This window comes from Malus sylvestris, chromosome 3, assembly GCF_916048215.2.
Source record: "Malus sylvestris chromosome 3, drMalSylv7.2, whole genome shotgun sequence".
Taxonomy (NCBI): Eukaryota; Viridiplantae; Streptophyta; class Magnoliopsida; order Rosales; family Rosaceae; genus Malus; species Malus sylvestris.
The window spans coordinates 22,077,524-22,094,337 of NC_062262.1; the positions used below are offsets into that span (position 1 = coordinate 22,077,524).

General features: G+C 38.0%; 2 protein-coding genes across 5 annotated transcripts; both read left to right on the plus strand.

Annotated features, from left to right (window-relative positions):
* The first annotated feature begins 353 nt into the window (after window positions 1-353).
* LOC126616575 (probable magnesium transporter NIPA6) lies at window positions 354-4,206 on the plus strand. Its single transcript, XM_050284647.1, has 9 exons — window positions 354-645; window positions 752-808; window positions 1,167-1,257; window positions 1,384-1,544; window positions 1,650-1,777; window positions 2,304-2,441; window positions 2,580-2,672; window positions 3,209-3,329; window positions 3,416-4,206. The coding sequence occupies exons 1-9, from the start codon at window positions 516-518 to the stop codon at window positions 3,544-3,546; spliced, it is 1,050 nt and encodes a 349-aa protein (XP_050140604.1). The 5' UTR covers window positions 354-515; the 3' UTR covers window positions 3,547-4,206.
* A 4,503-nt stretch (window positions 4,207-8,709) lies between these two features.
* On the plus strand, window positions 8,710-11,986 carry LOC126616712 (mitochondrial fission 1 protein A-like). Of its 4 annotated transcripts, none has more exons than XM_050284805.1 (6): window positions 8,710-8,931; window positions 10,383-10,521; window positions 10,773-10,897; window positions 11,143-11,206; window positions 11,297-11,386; window positions 11,559-11,986. In XM_050284805.1, exons 1-5 carry the CDS (start codon window positions 8,839-8,841, stop codon window positions 11,380-11,382), a joined length of 507 nt encoding a protein of 168 aa, XP_050140762.1. In that variant the 5' UTR covers window positions 8,710-8,838; the 3' UTR covers window positions 11,383-11,386; window positions 11,559-11,986. The 4 variants fall into 4 exon arrangements, with proteins under 4 accessions (XP_050140762.1, XP_050140761.1, XP_050140763.1 ...); XM_050284804.1 differs by having other exon boundaries at window positions 11,565-11,986; XM_050284806.1 differs by having other exon boundaries at window positions 11,579-11,986.
* The last annotated feature ends 4,828 nt before the right edge of the window (window positions 11,987-16,814 follow it).

Sequence of the window (16,814 nt, forward strand, 5' to 3'; positions counted from 1 at the left end):
ATCACCTCTCGGCCCGGGCCCCCACCACATCCCGAGCTCGACTCCACCGTAGCACGATATTGTCCACTCTGGGCCTCGACACACCCTCACGGTTTTGTTTTTGGGAACTCAGACGAGAACTTCTCAGTGGGTCACCCATCATGGGATTGTTCTCGTGCGAACTCGCTTAACTTTGAAGTTTCGATGGAACCCAAAGCCAATGAGCTCCCAAAAAACCTCGTGCTAGGTAGAGATAAGAATATATATATAAGCTTACAGAATCCACTCCCCTGAGCGATATGGGATGTTACACTTATATCCCACTATTTATATAATAACATATAATGTACCATGATCAGACTGAAAATCTATCTTGATTAGCACCGTAGCTGTCCGTCCCCACATCCCCCAAACGGGAAAAACGAGCATATTCACAAAGGTCGGCCAACGAGGATGATTTCCCAGAGCGTTTGACCGGTTGTATGATCCCATGAGGAAATTAAGGAGATTTTCAGAAAAAGAGACAAAGATTCGACATGGGTTTCTCCAAAGACAATCTTAAAGGCGTTCTTCTGGCTTTGCTTTCAAGTGGCTTCATCGGGGCAAGCTTTATCATCAAGAAGAAAGGCCTCAGAAAAGCCGCAGCTGCTTCTGGAGTCAGAGCTGGTGATTTATTTATTTATTTATTTCTATTTTTCCTTCAAATTTCGGTTTTCCTTTCACGGATTTTGATTCTCTGAAATGGGTGTTCATTGATTCTTGATTTTTGTAGGGTATGGCGGGTATTCTTACCTCTTGGAGCCTCTTTGGTGGGTGGGATTTATTACCAGTAAGTTTTCATGTCTGTTTTTTCATTTTTTGTTGTATGTTTTGATCTTTCAGAAGCCAACGTATTCTTTGCAAATTGTTGTCGTATGAAACTTTATAGTCATTGGTCTTATCGTTGACATGGATTCTAAATTATGATTGTTTGGTCTGTTATCATCATTCATGTTTCATTTTGCAATTGAGATCAAGTGCTTTTCAATGGCAATAATTCTCCTTCACCGTGGAAGTTTCGTTTCTGTTTGATTTTAGCTATTGATGGTATCCAATGTCACTATGTCAGCGCTTTGAGATTTATTTTGTTCATTTAAATTCCACTGATGGCTCACAGAATCTGTCTTGATTTTTTATTTTTGATATAGTGATCGTTGGAGAGATTGCAAACTTCGTTGCATATGCATTTGCTCCAGCTGTTCTTGTTACCCCTCTCGGTGCGTTAAGTATAATTGTCAGGTAACTGTTTATATATTTGTTTTGTCCGTGCTTGGTTACTCCTATATACTTTTATCATGTCCTATGGCTATGGTGATGTTAAGAATTACTAATAATGTTTTAAATTTTTTGAATGGGATGATGTAGTGCTATGCTTGCGCATTTTATCTTGAAGGAGAGGCTGCACCGCCTTGGAGTTTTGGGCTGCGTAATGTGCATTTCCGGGTCAGTCATAATTGTTATCCATGCACCACAGGAACATTCTATCACTTCAGTTCTTGAAATATGGAGCATGGCAACTCAACCAGGTTTGATATAGGCTCATTCACTTTATTTTAATTTCTTTATCTCTTTGTTCTTTTGAATTATATGATCGTTCAATGAAAATTAACAATGTATACTTTCTATTTCAGCTTTCTTGCTTTATGTGGGTTCAGTGATTGTTCTGGTTTTCATACTGGTCTTCCATTTTGTGCCACAATGTGGGCACACAAATGTGCTAGTTTTCACGGGCATTTGTTCATTGATGGGTTCTCTCTCGGTAAAATGTTTGAATTACTGATAGTCATAGTTCTTTTCTGCCTTACTGTATTGAGTGCCTCTCATATCAAACTGTGGTGTTCTACACCAAAAAGGAGAAAAGAAACTAATTATTGCACTGAGCTCCTCTTATTCCTGTCCTTCTGTACTTAAACAACCATGGTTGATAGGGATGTAAGCGTTTAAAATTTTAAAATTTAGGCACAAAGTTCACACATGGCATGCGTTTAAATTGTTTTAATATTAATATGTAATATCTTCATGCTCGTATTCATCCTAAAGGGAACAGATGTTTATATAAAAAAACCATACAGGTGGAGCCTGGGTGGGTTATTGATACATAATGATATTGGTCAATCTGATTCCTTGGTTTGATGAAGATGAATGTCTGTTAGCACTTCATTCTTGAGTCCCTCTGCACCCGAGTCTGCTTTTATTGAATTCTTGTAATGCAATTATTTCCTTTCAGTTTTCATTATATCTGCATCTCATGTCATATATATTTATTACTTTTCATGATTTTGCAGGTGATGAGTGTTAAAGCCCTAGGAACTGCTCTGAAGTTAACTTTTGAGGGGAAGAATCAGTTAATCTATCCAGAGACGTGGTTTTTTATGTTGGTTGTAGCTACATGTGTCATCACCCAAATGAATTATCTGAATAAGGTTAGAAATTCTATTACATTGTGAATATGTTAGATATGGGCAATCGTTGTCTGATTTATGGGAGTCTTCTATTTAGAAGAATTACAGGCAGCTTTGTCTTTGTATTTTATACTTAACAACTCAACTCTGAATTTTCAGGCACTTGACACATTCAACACTGCGGTTGTGTCCCCTATTTATTACGTCATGTTTACCACGCTGGCAATCATTGCCAGTGTCATAATGTTTAAGGTATTGTTAAGTGATGGTGTTATGCCTCTTTGCCAAGTCCATAGCATCAGTTCCAAGTTGCATTGTTGTTAATATGATTGATGTTTAACAGAAGGCATGAATCGGGAATGTGACTTCAAAGTATACTCTGAAAAGCAGCTCAAGCTCAGCCTTGAGTAGTAATATTAAAAAACCCATGCTTTTTGTGAACCCAAGACAAGTTCATTATGTTAGTTGACGTGAAAAAAAAATGTTGTTTTATGAATGGATTGGGATCGGCAAGGGACTTAATAGAAAACCTGCTAAAGAGTACAACAGCAGTGCGCTACTGTCTATACTTCAAAATACCCTATTAGAATTTATAAAACTTAGGCATCCGGTACTCCTGATCTTAATTCTAGGGCCCTGACTTTTATGGCGGGGATATTTCTATACAATTTATATCAGAATTCTAATTTAGATACTCAGTTAATACTATTTGTTCTTCTAAAACAACCGGTTACTAATTGCAGATTTAGTTGATGACTGTAATTACATGCTACAATTTATGATCTTAGGATTGGGATGACCAAAGTGGGGCAGCCATCATATCAGAAATATGTGGATTTATTGTTGTATTATGTGGAACCATCGTATTGCATTCGACGAGAGAGTTTGATAGAAGCTCGTCTTTTCGAGGTATGAGACCAATCTGCTATTTATTTTTATTTTTTCTGTTATCTAGTATCATATATTTCCTAACCACTTTACTCTCTTAAACGCAGGTAGTTATATGCCTGTGTCGCCTTCACTATCCGCGCGACTTTGTAATGGGAATGGAGAATTATCGAAGCATGAAGAAGAAAACGGCTCACCTTCTGAGGAAATTTGCTTAAGAAGACCAGAATTGTACTAGATCGTATCTCCTAGGATGACACCATCCCATTCCATCACGGGCAAGGAAGAAGTAGCAGAAGTTGCCCCGTTCTGGTCAAGTCCAGATATAAAATGGCAGAAGTAGCAGAAGTTGTTCAGGTGGTGGACGTTTCTCAACTGCTAGTGGTTTTGCTGTGTAGACTAGAGGGAGGACGAATGGAATGACAATTGATGCTGACTTTCGCCAGGGCTTCATATACAGTTTGTCCAAGATTCCTGGCTTTAATGGGTGGTTTGTTCACTCTATGAAATAAGGAAATATAGCTTTAAAATCAGATGAAGCACCAACAGACACCTGGATTTTATAAAGGCTGGACGTTGTCCTTACCAAGATTATGAACTGCGGTGAAAACTGATTTACGGAGCCCAGGTCAGTTGAGATGTTGGAAGTTCCTACACAATTTTTCAGGTGTCTTCGGAAATAGATTATGGTAGCTTTCGCTTGCTTCTTTTTTTCTTTTGGAAGAGGGTGTGGTGGTACTTTCTCTGTTTTTATGTCTCTTATTCTTTTAAGCTATTACATGACACGTCTATGTAGAGTTGTTATCAGATTTTGATTGTACCTTTTGAAGATTGACCGAGTTGGATCCTGAAATCTTTTTAGGGATGCAATATAACTTGATGTTTGTGGGGGCCAAAATATTTGGTACTTGTAAGAACGGTGTTGTAAAATGGGATTAGGATAGGGTTAGGTTACGAGAAGATTTAACCACCACACGATGCCCTAGTAATTAGAAACGAATTTCAAGTCTGTATTTCACATAGCACGTTTTGGGTTTGGCCAGGGAGAGACCAAAATGTCTCTGAGCTCTTTCGATACCTAAAAGGGTAGACTGCAGTGATGAAGTCACTAGCTGGTCTCTTTTTTTTATTTTTTTGAGTAACCAAACTACCCACCAAATGCATGTTGTACGCGTTTGGAGTTCGTTCCACCAAATGTGTCGACTTCAATCATGATATATGTGGTGGTATTTCATCATGATAATAAAAAATGTCAAACACAAAAACATAGATGCATATAAGGAAGAACCAAATGAAAGGAAGACAATGATGCCTTGTTTTTTTAAGGATAATGTTAGAGAATTTAAAATTTTAAACTAACTGATGTGTTACTAATGAAAAATAAATACATTAATCAACACTCAACACTCAAGTAATAATCTCAAAAAATAATCATTAGTCTTTTTAGCATTACCCTTCTTTTTCATATTGGTAAAACTAGGGAGACCAAATTTTTTTAACCAAATGACGTGGATATTTACTTAAGTATTGATTAATGTGTTTATTTTCTATTGGTGACACATCATTTGTTTTACAAATGAGAACTTTTATTAGCACTTCAAAAATCTCATTTTGCACTTCTCACAAATGTATTTTTCTTTCTAAATATAGAATGATTGGAATGACAAATGAGAATTTTAGAGCGCCAGTAATAATTTCCTTATAAATTTAGTTTTAAATTTTCATATTCCTAGCATTATTCTTTTAATAATATACTTAGTTGTATCATTAGTTTATAAATTCTTTAAAAATGATTTTTATGGTTAGTGGCCCAATACATTGGATTAGTCAGATCTACACATGTGCTAGGAAAATATAGTAATAAAAATTTTGACAGAAATTGGACGGTAGAAATATGCTCAATCAAACAGTACAATATCCCTATTGTATATATTGGTATATTCTATATTAAATATATATATTTATATAAGTTAAAAAAATTAAGTTATATTCATTTATTTACTTTTATTATAAGAGTTTCTTATTATTATTAATAGGATAAATTTTACTTAACATGTTGTTGTCCAAAATTAAAATCAACTAGTATAGTATTAGTATAGGCAATAAGACATCCCTACAATTATGAAAAATATGAAAGATTATATAAACACTCGTGATTCATCATTCCTCCATGAGTAGATAATGGTTACACTTACATTATCGTTTAGATTTTTAAAACCCTCCAAACCGTCATGAATAGTGTTTTTTATTTAAGTGTAAAATTAATAATAATTATTGCAGAAGTGTAAGAAATGTAAAAAAAATATATATATATATACAATCACTGGTAGTGACAAGCTTTACAGCTTTCGTGAAGGGTTCAACTTCGAAATCCGACACAATAATCCATAAACCTTAAATTTGTATTTAACCGTAGATTGTCGTTTAAGCTTTATTCTTTATATTGAATTTCATTTTTAAAATTTTCTTTTTTCAAAACATGATCTTCTAGAGGGTGTAGGAAGATGAACGGTTCAGATCTTTGATATCACGTCCCGATATTTACGGTTAATTAAAATATGAGTTGATGTTATATAGTTTGTAGATACTTTATAAACACCAAGCAATATTTTCACTAACGGTAACACTTTGAACATAATATCAACGATCCAAACTGTTCATCTTCTTGTATCCTCTAATAGATTATGTTTTCAAAAAATAAAATATGAAAAAACAAAATTTGGTGAGAAAAATGAAGCATAAATGTAAACAACAATCGACGGTTAAATTTTGATCTATGATTTATATCATTATAGTGACACATTTCAAAGTTAAGCCCTTTATAAAAGTTGTAAAGCTTGTCATTACGAGCGTTTATATATTTTTTCTATATTTTTCACACTTCTACATTAGCATAGGATAAATGGGGAGAGAGTGCTCATGTAGAAAGCCTCATTGAAGATATCATCAATATAACTCTTGAAGACAAGATATCAAGTCAAAATTCCAATACCTTTTCCCATGGTGATTGATGAAAATTGAAGAGTTTGATTGTAAGAAAATGTGCAAGGTTCCAAACCTTGAAACATAACTCCCTTAATTTTGCAAATTTTTTGAACATTTGATATTTTGTAATGTTCTAATGTTTATTTTTTATTTTTATTATGCTCTTATTTTGGGTATGTAAATATGTAATATTTGAAAGACAAATGCGTTTTTATGTTTTGAATGTGATAATATGGTATGTACATACTTATTTAGTATTATGTTTTTCATTTGATTATTTATTGGTTTAAAATATATTTTCCTTAACGGGTAACGGGTCGGGTCATATTACCCATTAATATTATCGGGTCGATTTTGGGTCGGGTCATTTTATCCATTTATTTTAACGGATGTTACACGACACGACCCGTTAAGATATCGAATATGACACGAAAACGACACGAACACAGGAAACACGACACGAATGTCAAGTCTAATCAAACTTTAAATTCACATTTCAAGACCAAAATGAGGAGGATGAATTTGAAGGGACAAATTAGAAATGATACTTTGTTTGTATATATTTGTAGGGTACATAAAGGAAACTTGAATCTGGTGTTTATTATCTCTGTTCGGAGTTTGGGTTTCTCCGAGGATGTGATGGCGGCGGCGGTCTGGTTTATGCTGCTTGAGACTATGGTTTTTTGGTTTTTTGTTATCACAGCCTACGAGCCTAAATTTGTCAAGGTCTCCCGTTGTATCTTGGATTGCAGCTCTCATTTTACATGGGCCTTTTACTTTTTCTACTGTTGTTTATTAGATTCATTTTAAGCCTTGTACTAGTTTTTAATAGGGTAAATTACATAGTAGCCCTTCAGGTTTGAGGGTAAATTACAATCTCATACAACAACTTTAAAACATTTCACTTTCATACCTCACGTACTATTTTATTTCAAAATAACACCTCCGTTAGATTTTTCATCCAATGGTCTGTTAAATGCTGACGTGGCTGCCACTTGGCAAAAATAATAATTTTTTATACATTAACAATATTATAATATTAACCCTATTATTTAAAAAAAAAAAAAAACCACAAAAACCCGAACCCAGATCCCCTTCCCCTTCCCTACATCCCACCCCCTCACCCCTCTGCAACTCAACTCAACTCACATTTACAAAATCCCTTCCCCCCACCCCTACACACGACCTACCTAAAAACCCACACGACCTACTACCCTCTCCCCCCCCCCCCCGGCGACCGCCTGCCTTCCCTCGATGACCCACCTACCTTCGTTGGTGAAATCTCTCCAATAGAACGAAGCAAAGATGAGAATAGGTGCATTTACAAGCACAGCGCCATGGCAGGCTGCGACGAGATGGATTCAGTTGTGTGCCCAAAACCACGTCTCCTTTCGTCCTCCCCTCACCGAGCCTCTCTCCCATTTATCATTTTCCCTCTCTTCGAATCCCATCACCAACTGGGGCTTTTGCTGCACTACCATTTCTTCAATTTCTTGGTCTTCACCATTTTGCTAAGAAAAATCAGAGTTCCAAAAAGCCAAAACAAAGAACGACCCACCTGCCTTCCCCCATCCCCAACGCACAACGACCCACCTGCCTTCTCCACCCAGGAGCCCGATGGTGCTCGGCGACTGGGTCAGTTTCATCACAGGAGCCCTCCTCCTTCTCTCTTTCTCTTCCTTTCTCTACTTTCTCTCTCTATCAAATGCGCATCTGTTTGAATTGGGTTTATGAATTGTATGTGAAATTGATTGAATTTATGGTTTTTTTGGTAAATTGGGGGTTTGAAAATTGTCTCTGTAGGTGGTAAAAGTGCAATATTGACAGCTCTGTGTGTAGGTGAAGAGGAGAAAGGGTTTTGGAGAAAGTGAGGTGGGGTGGGGGGCTTGCGGGGGAGGTGGGGGTGGGGTGGGATGGGGGGGGTGTGGAGGGGATGGATGGAGGGGTGGAGGGGACGGACGGACGGGAAGGAAGAGATGGGTGAGGGGTGGGGGTGGGATGTGGGGTTGCGGGGAAGGGGATCTGGGTTCAGGTTTTTATGGTTTTTTTTTATTTAAAAAATAATATGGTTAATATTATAATATTGTTAATATATAAAAAATTATTATTTTTGCCAAGTGGCAGCCACATCAGCACAAATGTGGCAGCCACGTCAGCATTTAACAGACCATTAGATGGAAAATCTAACGGATGTGTTATTTTGAAATAAAATAGTAAGTGAGGTATGAAAGTGAAATGTTTTAAAATTGTTGTATGGAGTTGTAATTTACCCTCAAACTTGAGGAGTTACTATGTAATTTATCCTTTTTAATATAATGAAAGTTCTATTGACAAAAATAAAAATAAAAACAAAAACAAAAAAGAAAAGACTTGGCCCCTGAAGTAATTAAATAGATAAAATATCTCTATATATCAAACTCAAAGGAGTGCCTACCAATAAGAAAGCTAAAGAAAAATAGGGAAAGCTCAACTGTGACTTGTTTTGTGTGTTTAAGTCGCCTTTCTGATCCTCAATCCAAAACCCAACAACGCAGACGAAACGAGAATGGCGGATAACGTTGGGAAGTTCTTCGACTCGGTTAGCAATTTCTTCTCCGGTGGCGATCAGATCCCATGGTGCGACCGCGACCTCATCGCTGTAAGCACTTTCCCTGCTATTTTTGTATATGTATTAATATTTGGTGTTTAATTTTTGGCATACATGTGATTTGAAATGGGATTGCAGCTTTAGGGTTTCAGAATTCGATCATTTTGTTTTCTCTCAGTGGCTTGCCAGGGTCGTTATTTTTTATTTATTTTTCTATTAAGATTTGGAGTTCTGTTAATACAATTCTTTGGTTATTTCTTTGCATTATTTGAAGAGTGGAAGAATAATAATCAGTTGGGGATTAAATCAGATAAATATATTATTAATATTACAAAATCCCCTCTTACTGTTTGGCATCTTTGTGGGATAGATCTATTAGAGTTAAATTCATTTGAAGGGAACTTTCAGCTGCTGATTTGCCTAACAGCACTATTCTGAAAATCTCCGCCTAGGCGCTAGGCGGCTTGCCACTGCTCCGATTAATGTCTAGGCGTTTGAAAACCAAGAAAGGAGCTCTCCTTGGTCGTCTGCCTAGCCCACATGGCGCCCACCTAGACCCGCTTTGGTCGCGACTCTCACTTAGCATCTCAATACTTTGATGAACACTCATTATATGCTTTTTCTCCATATTTTCAATATGTTATAGTACTTTAATCTCTATGTCATTTTATTTTGAGATTTAGCATCTCAATACAATTATATATTTTTTTTAAATATAAATGGGTACTTATTTTATGTGACATATAATAAATTTATTTAAATCGGCCTAGGAGCCTGCCTAGGCCTCGCCTAGCCACCCAGGCGCTAGGCCCCAGCCCACCGTCTGACTAGCGCTTAGCATCTTTTAGAACCTTGCCTAATAGTGAGCAATTTAGGGTCCAAACAGCTTCTACAGAAAACGCTATCTTTTGCAGGTGTAGTACAAGTGTACAACTTGTCGTACATGATAGCTTCAAATTACTTTACTACTAATAACAGCAAAGCCTTTCTTTATGTCTGAAGTGCGACGATTACTGTAAGCATCTGAATGTTGTTACAATTTTAATGCTTAAGTAACTACTTCTACCGCTCCATGACTCCTCTAGCCATTGAAGAGTAGTGACTGGTCCTTAACGAGCGGTATGAGCCAAATCCCATGTCTAGGGTTGAAGTTGGTATTATATACTAGGATAGTGCTGAGTGGTTGCATACTATTAGATGAGTGAAGTTACCGGTGTAGATGGCTTCCACCTTACCAATGGTAGAGCAGCCAACAGAAACATCAGGATTTAAAATCATAGTGGAATTTTACGATATTAAAGGTTGAGTATTGGATGGTTCTTAATAGAGTCCTAATCCGGTCAGATGGGGAAGTAAATAAATGACTAAGAAACATCCTAGAAAGGAAAATGATTTGTTTATAATGTCGATGAGTTGATGAGATGGCAGGAATGGTCATGCTGCATACCGTACTTAGCAGATGTTTGCATGTGATTTATGTTTTTGAATGGATGCTATGACAGGGTATTGAAAAAGAGGTTGCTGATGCTCAGAATGGTTCCCCTGATCACGTTTTCAAGGAATGTCTCATGCGATTATCATGGGCTCTTGTTCATTCAAGGAATCCAGAAGATGTGCAACGTGGCATAGCAATGCTTGAAGGCTCTCTCTCTCTCTCTCTCACACACACACACACACACACACACACCCCTATACTCCCTCACTCCCACTAACGTACAATACATACACAAACACTTTCTTCCTTAGGTCTTTTTAGATATGCCAATGTGCTTACCGTGACTCTTTGGACCATATGGTGTCTTTTCCTAAGCACTTAACACTGCAACCTCCTTTGTGCTGTTCAATTTATTGCTTTTTGTTACTTATTATTTTTCTGACTTGATATATTGCAGAGGTTATGAGGGATCCAACTAAAGACCCACTGGAAGTGAGAGAGCCACTATATCTTCTTGCTGTTGGGTATTACAGAAGTGGTGACCATACCAGGTGCAGGGAACTTGTGGAACAGAGTTTGATGGTATGATTTTGTTTAGATTTGATTATGTACTTTGAAACTACTTGCTCTGCATGTCTCTTATCGTGGAAAACACTCGGTTATGATCTTCTGTTTACTGTCTCTTTCTATATAGCAGTCCAGATTGCATTAATTATCTTGACGCCAGTACTTATGCTTAAGGAAGTGTTAGTTTTTTCTTCATATCTTATCCTCGAATGTGCTCGTATGGTCTGCACTAGATTTTCCATGATATGGTTCTTTTGTAGATTGCACCTGATTGGAGACAGGCACTGAACCTTAAGAAAATGAACGAAGCCCGGATCAAAAGAGGTAGAAATCAATCATTTCTCTCTCTCTTTCCTCTCTCACTCTCTGAAAATGAAACTGAAACTGTCAATACTCTCCCTTCTTTGAATGCAGATGGTGCGATTGGCATAGGAATTGCAGCGACTGCTGTTGGACTGCTTGCTGGTGGAATTGCAGCGGCTGTGGCTCGGAAGAAGTGATCCAGTATGCTTCAAAACTTTCCTGTTCATATAAATTTTACATTAGATGTAAAATTAATACAAGTGTTCGCTTAAACAAATTATCCTGAAGAAAAACCAGGAGTCAGATAATCATTGCTTTTCTCTCTTTAAGAGAGTTTACATTTTTTTTTTTAACAAACGATATTATTTGTTAGTAACAGCCCAAAATTTGTAGTGGATGAATATGTGACACGGGCTAGATGTGGGACTTGGATCCTCTCTGGATCGTTAACAAGAAGCCAAACGCGCCATTCCTTCTCTCTCACGTTGGCGAACTCGTGCCTCCCTATTCACCGATCTCCCAGATCTCCAGCAAGAAGAAGAAACAGTCCAAGCCTCCGTCACTCGGGGAAAGACTTACAATGGCAAATAGGCTGCGGGAGTCTGGTTTGGGAAATCAAGTGCAGAGTGGGCAATGGGAAATAGCCTAGGGTCCTATTTGGTGGGCGGTGAGCTGAATGAGATAGGTTGTGATCAATTAAAATGGATCGAGTTTAATCCGTTGTGTCAAAATGAGAAATAAGCAGGATTCGATATGATATGTTATGAATCAGCAATAAAGTGAGTCATCTAACTTACCCTCGTACATGAGTTACAAGTCATTGCTAATTCAATCATATTCTTATCACCCAATCTTATCTGGCTAACCAAAGAGGCCCTTACAATTTTTTTTTATGAACAAACGATATTTATGTACGCTTAATTCATCTCTAATGAGTTGGACAACCTTACAATTTAAACTTTAAATCCCCTTAAACCGTCTCCAATTATTGGTCTAAAATAAGCCTCGGAGAGAAAATAGAACTTTGGGCTAGATTCTACTTAAATCATTTTGAACCCATCAAACTATCATATTTCAAACATTTCTTTTTTATTTTTTACTTATAATTCAACGGTTGTATTCAAATAAGATCAAATCTAAAAGTATAAAAAAGGATCAGAGGCCCAAAATTAAATCTAACATCTAGATAATTTAAAAAAGATTATTTAAATCAAATTTCACTCAATACCTATGTATTTGTATTTGTGTGATTTTTCATTATTTATTATAATTTAAATAATTTTAGATTAAAATGTTCATAAAAATAAATTAAGATAATTAGGGTTGGTTTGAGGTTGGGATTCCGAACCAAAACTCAAAGCCTGAATCCCAAACCGACTCTCTTCGCGATAGGATTGTAAAACCCAAAACCGAACCAAAATTTCAGTTTTTCCGAATTTCGGGATTCCCGAAATTGTTTCAGTTTTTCGGTTTGGGATCAAGAATGAATGCAGTCAGAAGATATGAACCAAATTTAGGAAGATGGAATGAATGAATGCAGTCCCCAAATAACAAATTTCCAGTCCCCTAATCTGATGTAGAACAAATGGCGGAATGGATCGAGGAGGAGATGGAACGTCGGAAGACAAAAGGGCGCAATCATAAAAGGGGTATTAATTTCCCATAAAAGTGGCTTGAGCCACTTTTCGCAGAAACGTGTTAAAATAATTCTCCCACAAAGGTGACTCGAGCCATCTTTTGCAGAAAGTCATCGAAACATCAGTCTACTAATAAATAGAGTCTTTTGGGTTTCAAGGGCTTTATTATATGTCAGTTATTTTCATTTTAATTCCCTAAGTCTTTTGAGTTTCCAAAAAGGTTGTAAAAGGCTTATTTAAAGCCATGGCTTTGTAATCATTTGGACATCTTTTTATCAATTAATCAAATTATCCTTTGGGATTTCTATCAACTGGTGGACTCCAGTAAACTTTGTTCTACAAGGGATTACGCTGGTAACCCTTTCATTGCTTCGTGCTGCGTCAATTGGTACCAGAGCGGGTTTCTCCCATCTTGGCATCGTTGATTATCCTATCTATCCATGGGTGATCGTGATCGTGAACCTGCCCCTATCACTCGAGCAGACTTGGATGCTCAAGCTGAACAGATTACAAACTTGACTACTCAAATTGGAGAACTTCGTGAGATGTTGGTCCAAGCCATCGGTCCAAATAATCATAGAGCTGCTAGAGTCAATAATCTACGAGTTCCTAGGCTCCGTGTTCAAGACAGCGAATCGGAGTCCGAAGAAGAAGATGTGGAACCACATGCAGCTAACAATCCAAACCATCAAAACCGCAACAACTTTGATGACTTTCGGATTAAGGCCGACATTCCAACTTTTGCAAGAAACCTTAAAATCGAAGATTTCCTGGATTGGCTAGTTGAAGTAGAAAGATTCTTTGATGTCATGGAGGTTCCCGAGACAAAGATGGTGAAGATGGTGGCCTTCCGTCTCAAAGCAACTGCCGCTGTTTGGTGGGATCAATTACAAAATACTCGGCAGAGGCAAGGAAAGAATCGAATCCGCACTTGGAGAAAAATGAAGCAACTCTTGATGGATCGTTTCTTACCTGCGGATTATGAACAGCTTTTGTATCGTATGTACATCAGCTGCGTCCAAGGCAACAGAAACGTGACTGATTATACGGATGATTTCATGAGACTTGCGGAGCGAAACAATCTGATGGAGACAGAAAATCAAAGGGTTGCAAGGTTCGTGAATGGATTGAAACCCTCCATTCAAGAAAAGATTGGGCTGCAAAATCTGTGGAGTTTGCAAGAGGCCATTAACATGGCCTTGAAGGCGGAGATAATAGAGAAAGAAAGGCGACAAACCTCTTTCCGGAGGAACGTGACGGAGCATTTTGAAAACCCTGTTGTCTCGTCCACCGACAAAGGGAAATCTATGCCACAAAGTTCGGGAGAATTGAAACCTTCAAGTTTTTCTTCTCGAGCAGCAAATGAAGGGAGTAGCAGAACTTTTAACAATGGGCAGAATAGAAACCAACCTCCAAGGGAGAATCCGTACGCCAAGCCTATGGGAGACATTTGTTGTCGTTGCAACAAAATCGGGCATCGATCTAACGTTTGTCCTGAACGGAGACAAGCCAATTTGTTGGAGGCTGAAGGGGACCAAGAAGAAGTTGGTGATGATGACTATGAAGGCGTTGAATTCGCAACTGAAGAAGGAATGGATCGTCTCGCTTTGGTGTTGCAGCGAGTTCTTTTAACACCAAAAGAGGATGGGCAACGACACTGCATTTTTCGTTCTCTTTGCTCCATCAACAGCAAAGTTTGCGAAGTGATTGTAGACAATGGAAGTTGTGAAAATTTTGTGGCCAAGAAAGTGGTGGAGCGTTTACAGCTACCAACGGAGACTCATGTCACCCCATACTCACTTGGATGGGTGAAGAAAGGACCTTCCGTCTATGTCACAGAAACTTGTCGTGTCCCACTTTCCATTGGTAAGCATTACTGTGATGAAGTACTTTGCGATGTTATTGATATGGATGCTTGTCATATACTATTAGGGAGACCGTGGCAGTTTGATGTGGATTCGACATTGAAGGGTCGAGATAATGTGGTGTTATTTACTTGGAATAATCAGAAGATTGCGATGGCTCATGTTTCGCCCTCTGAAGTACCAAAAGCAAAGAATACTAGTTTCCTCACTCTAATTAGTGATAAGCAGGAGATTGAAGGGGCCATAAAAGAAGCAGATTCTTTCTTTCCGATCGTGATGAAGGGACTATTGACAGAAAACAAAGAAGATGAACAAATCTCTTCAGAAGTGCAGCAATTATTGGAGGAATTTCATGAACTCATTTCTGACAAGTTACCTAACGAGCTTCCTCCCATGAGGAACATCCAACATCAAATTGATTTGGTACCTGGAGCTAGCCTACCAAATCTTCCCCATTATCGAATGAACCTTGCAGAAAATGAGATTTTGAGGGAACAAATTGAAGACTTGCTGCGAAAGGGGTTTATCTGAGAAAGTATGAGCCCTTGTGCAGTACCTGCCCTATTGGTTCCAAAGAAAGATAAAGAAAAGAAAAAGGCATGGCGTATATGTGTAGACAGCCGAGCTATTAACTGAATCACCATCAAATACAGATTTCCAATACCTCGGTTAGATGACATGCTAGATGTGCTTGAAGGTTCGAAATTATTTTCAAAAATTGACCTTCGCAGTGGCTACCATCAAATTCGAATCAGGCCTGAAGATGAGTGGAAAACGGCGTTCAAGAGTAAGGATGGACTGTTCGAGTGGCTAGTGATGCCATTTGGATTGTCTAATGCACCGAGTACCTTCATGAGGCTTATGAATCAGGTTCTTCGTCCCTTTATTGGTCTCTTTGTTGTGGTTTACTTTGATGACATCTTAATCTATAGCAAGACCAGAGAAGAACACATGATGCATTTGAGACACGTTTTGGGTGTTTTGAAAGAAAATAAATTGTATATGAATCTCAAGAAATGCATATTTTGTACAAGTAAATTGCTATTTCTAGGATTTTTGGTTGGTGAAAATGGTATTCAAGTGGATGATGAGAAGACTAAGGCCATCCGAGAATGGCCAACTCCGAAGTCCGTCTCCGACGTGAGGAGTTTCCATGGCTTGGCTACTTTTTATCGGAGATTTGTGCGGCATTTCAGCACCATCACCGCACCCATTACAGAATGTTTGAAGAAAGGCAAGTTCCGTTGGGGAGATGAACAAGAACAAAGCTTTGTTTTGATCAAAGAGAAGCTTTGTACTGCTCCGGTGTTAGCTCTTCCAAATTTTGAGAAAGTATTCGAAGTCGAATGTGATGCAAGTGGAGTGGGAGTGGGTGCTGTCCTTTCCCAAGAGAAGAGACCTATAGCTTTTTTCTCTGAAAAGCTAAGTGAAGCCCGTAAAAAATGGAGCACTTATGATCAGGAGTTTTATGCGGTGATTCGAGCTTTAAAACAATGGGAACACTATCTCATTCAGAAAGAATTTGTGTTATTCACGGATCATCAAGCCTTGAAGTTTATTAACAATCAGAAGCATGTTAATAAAATGCATATCAGATGGGTAACGTTCTTGCAAAAATTTCCATTTGTTATCAAGCACAAATCTAGAGCTCAAAACCGTGTTGCCGATGCCTTGAGTAGACGAGCATCATTGCTAATCACTCTTTCCCAAGAAGTTGTGGGTTTCGAGTGCTTAAAGGAGTTGTATACAACCGATGATGATTTTCAAGAAATATGGAGGAAATGCATCAATCATGAACCTATGGCAGATTACTCTATCAACGAAGGTTTTCTGTTCAAAGGTAACCAATTATGTGTTCCTATCTCTTCCTTGCGGGAAAAGCTTATTCAAGATTTGCATGGAGGAGGATTAAGCAATCATCTTGGTCGTGACAAGATGATAGCAAGTTTGGAAGAAAGGTACTTTTGGCCACAATTGAAACGGGATGTTGGAGCCATTGTGAGGAAGTGTTACACTTGTCAGGTTTCAAAGGGGCAAGTCCAAAATACGGGTCTTTACATGCCTTTACCTGTTCCTAACGATATTTGGGAGGACATTGCTATGGATTTTGCGCTTGGACTACCCCGA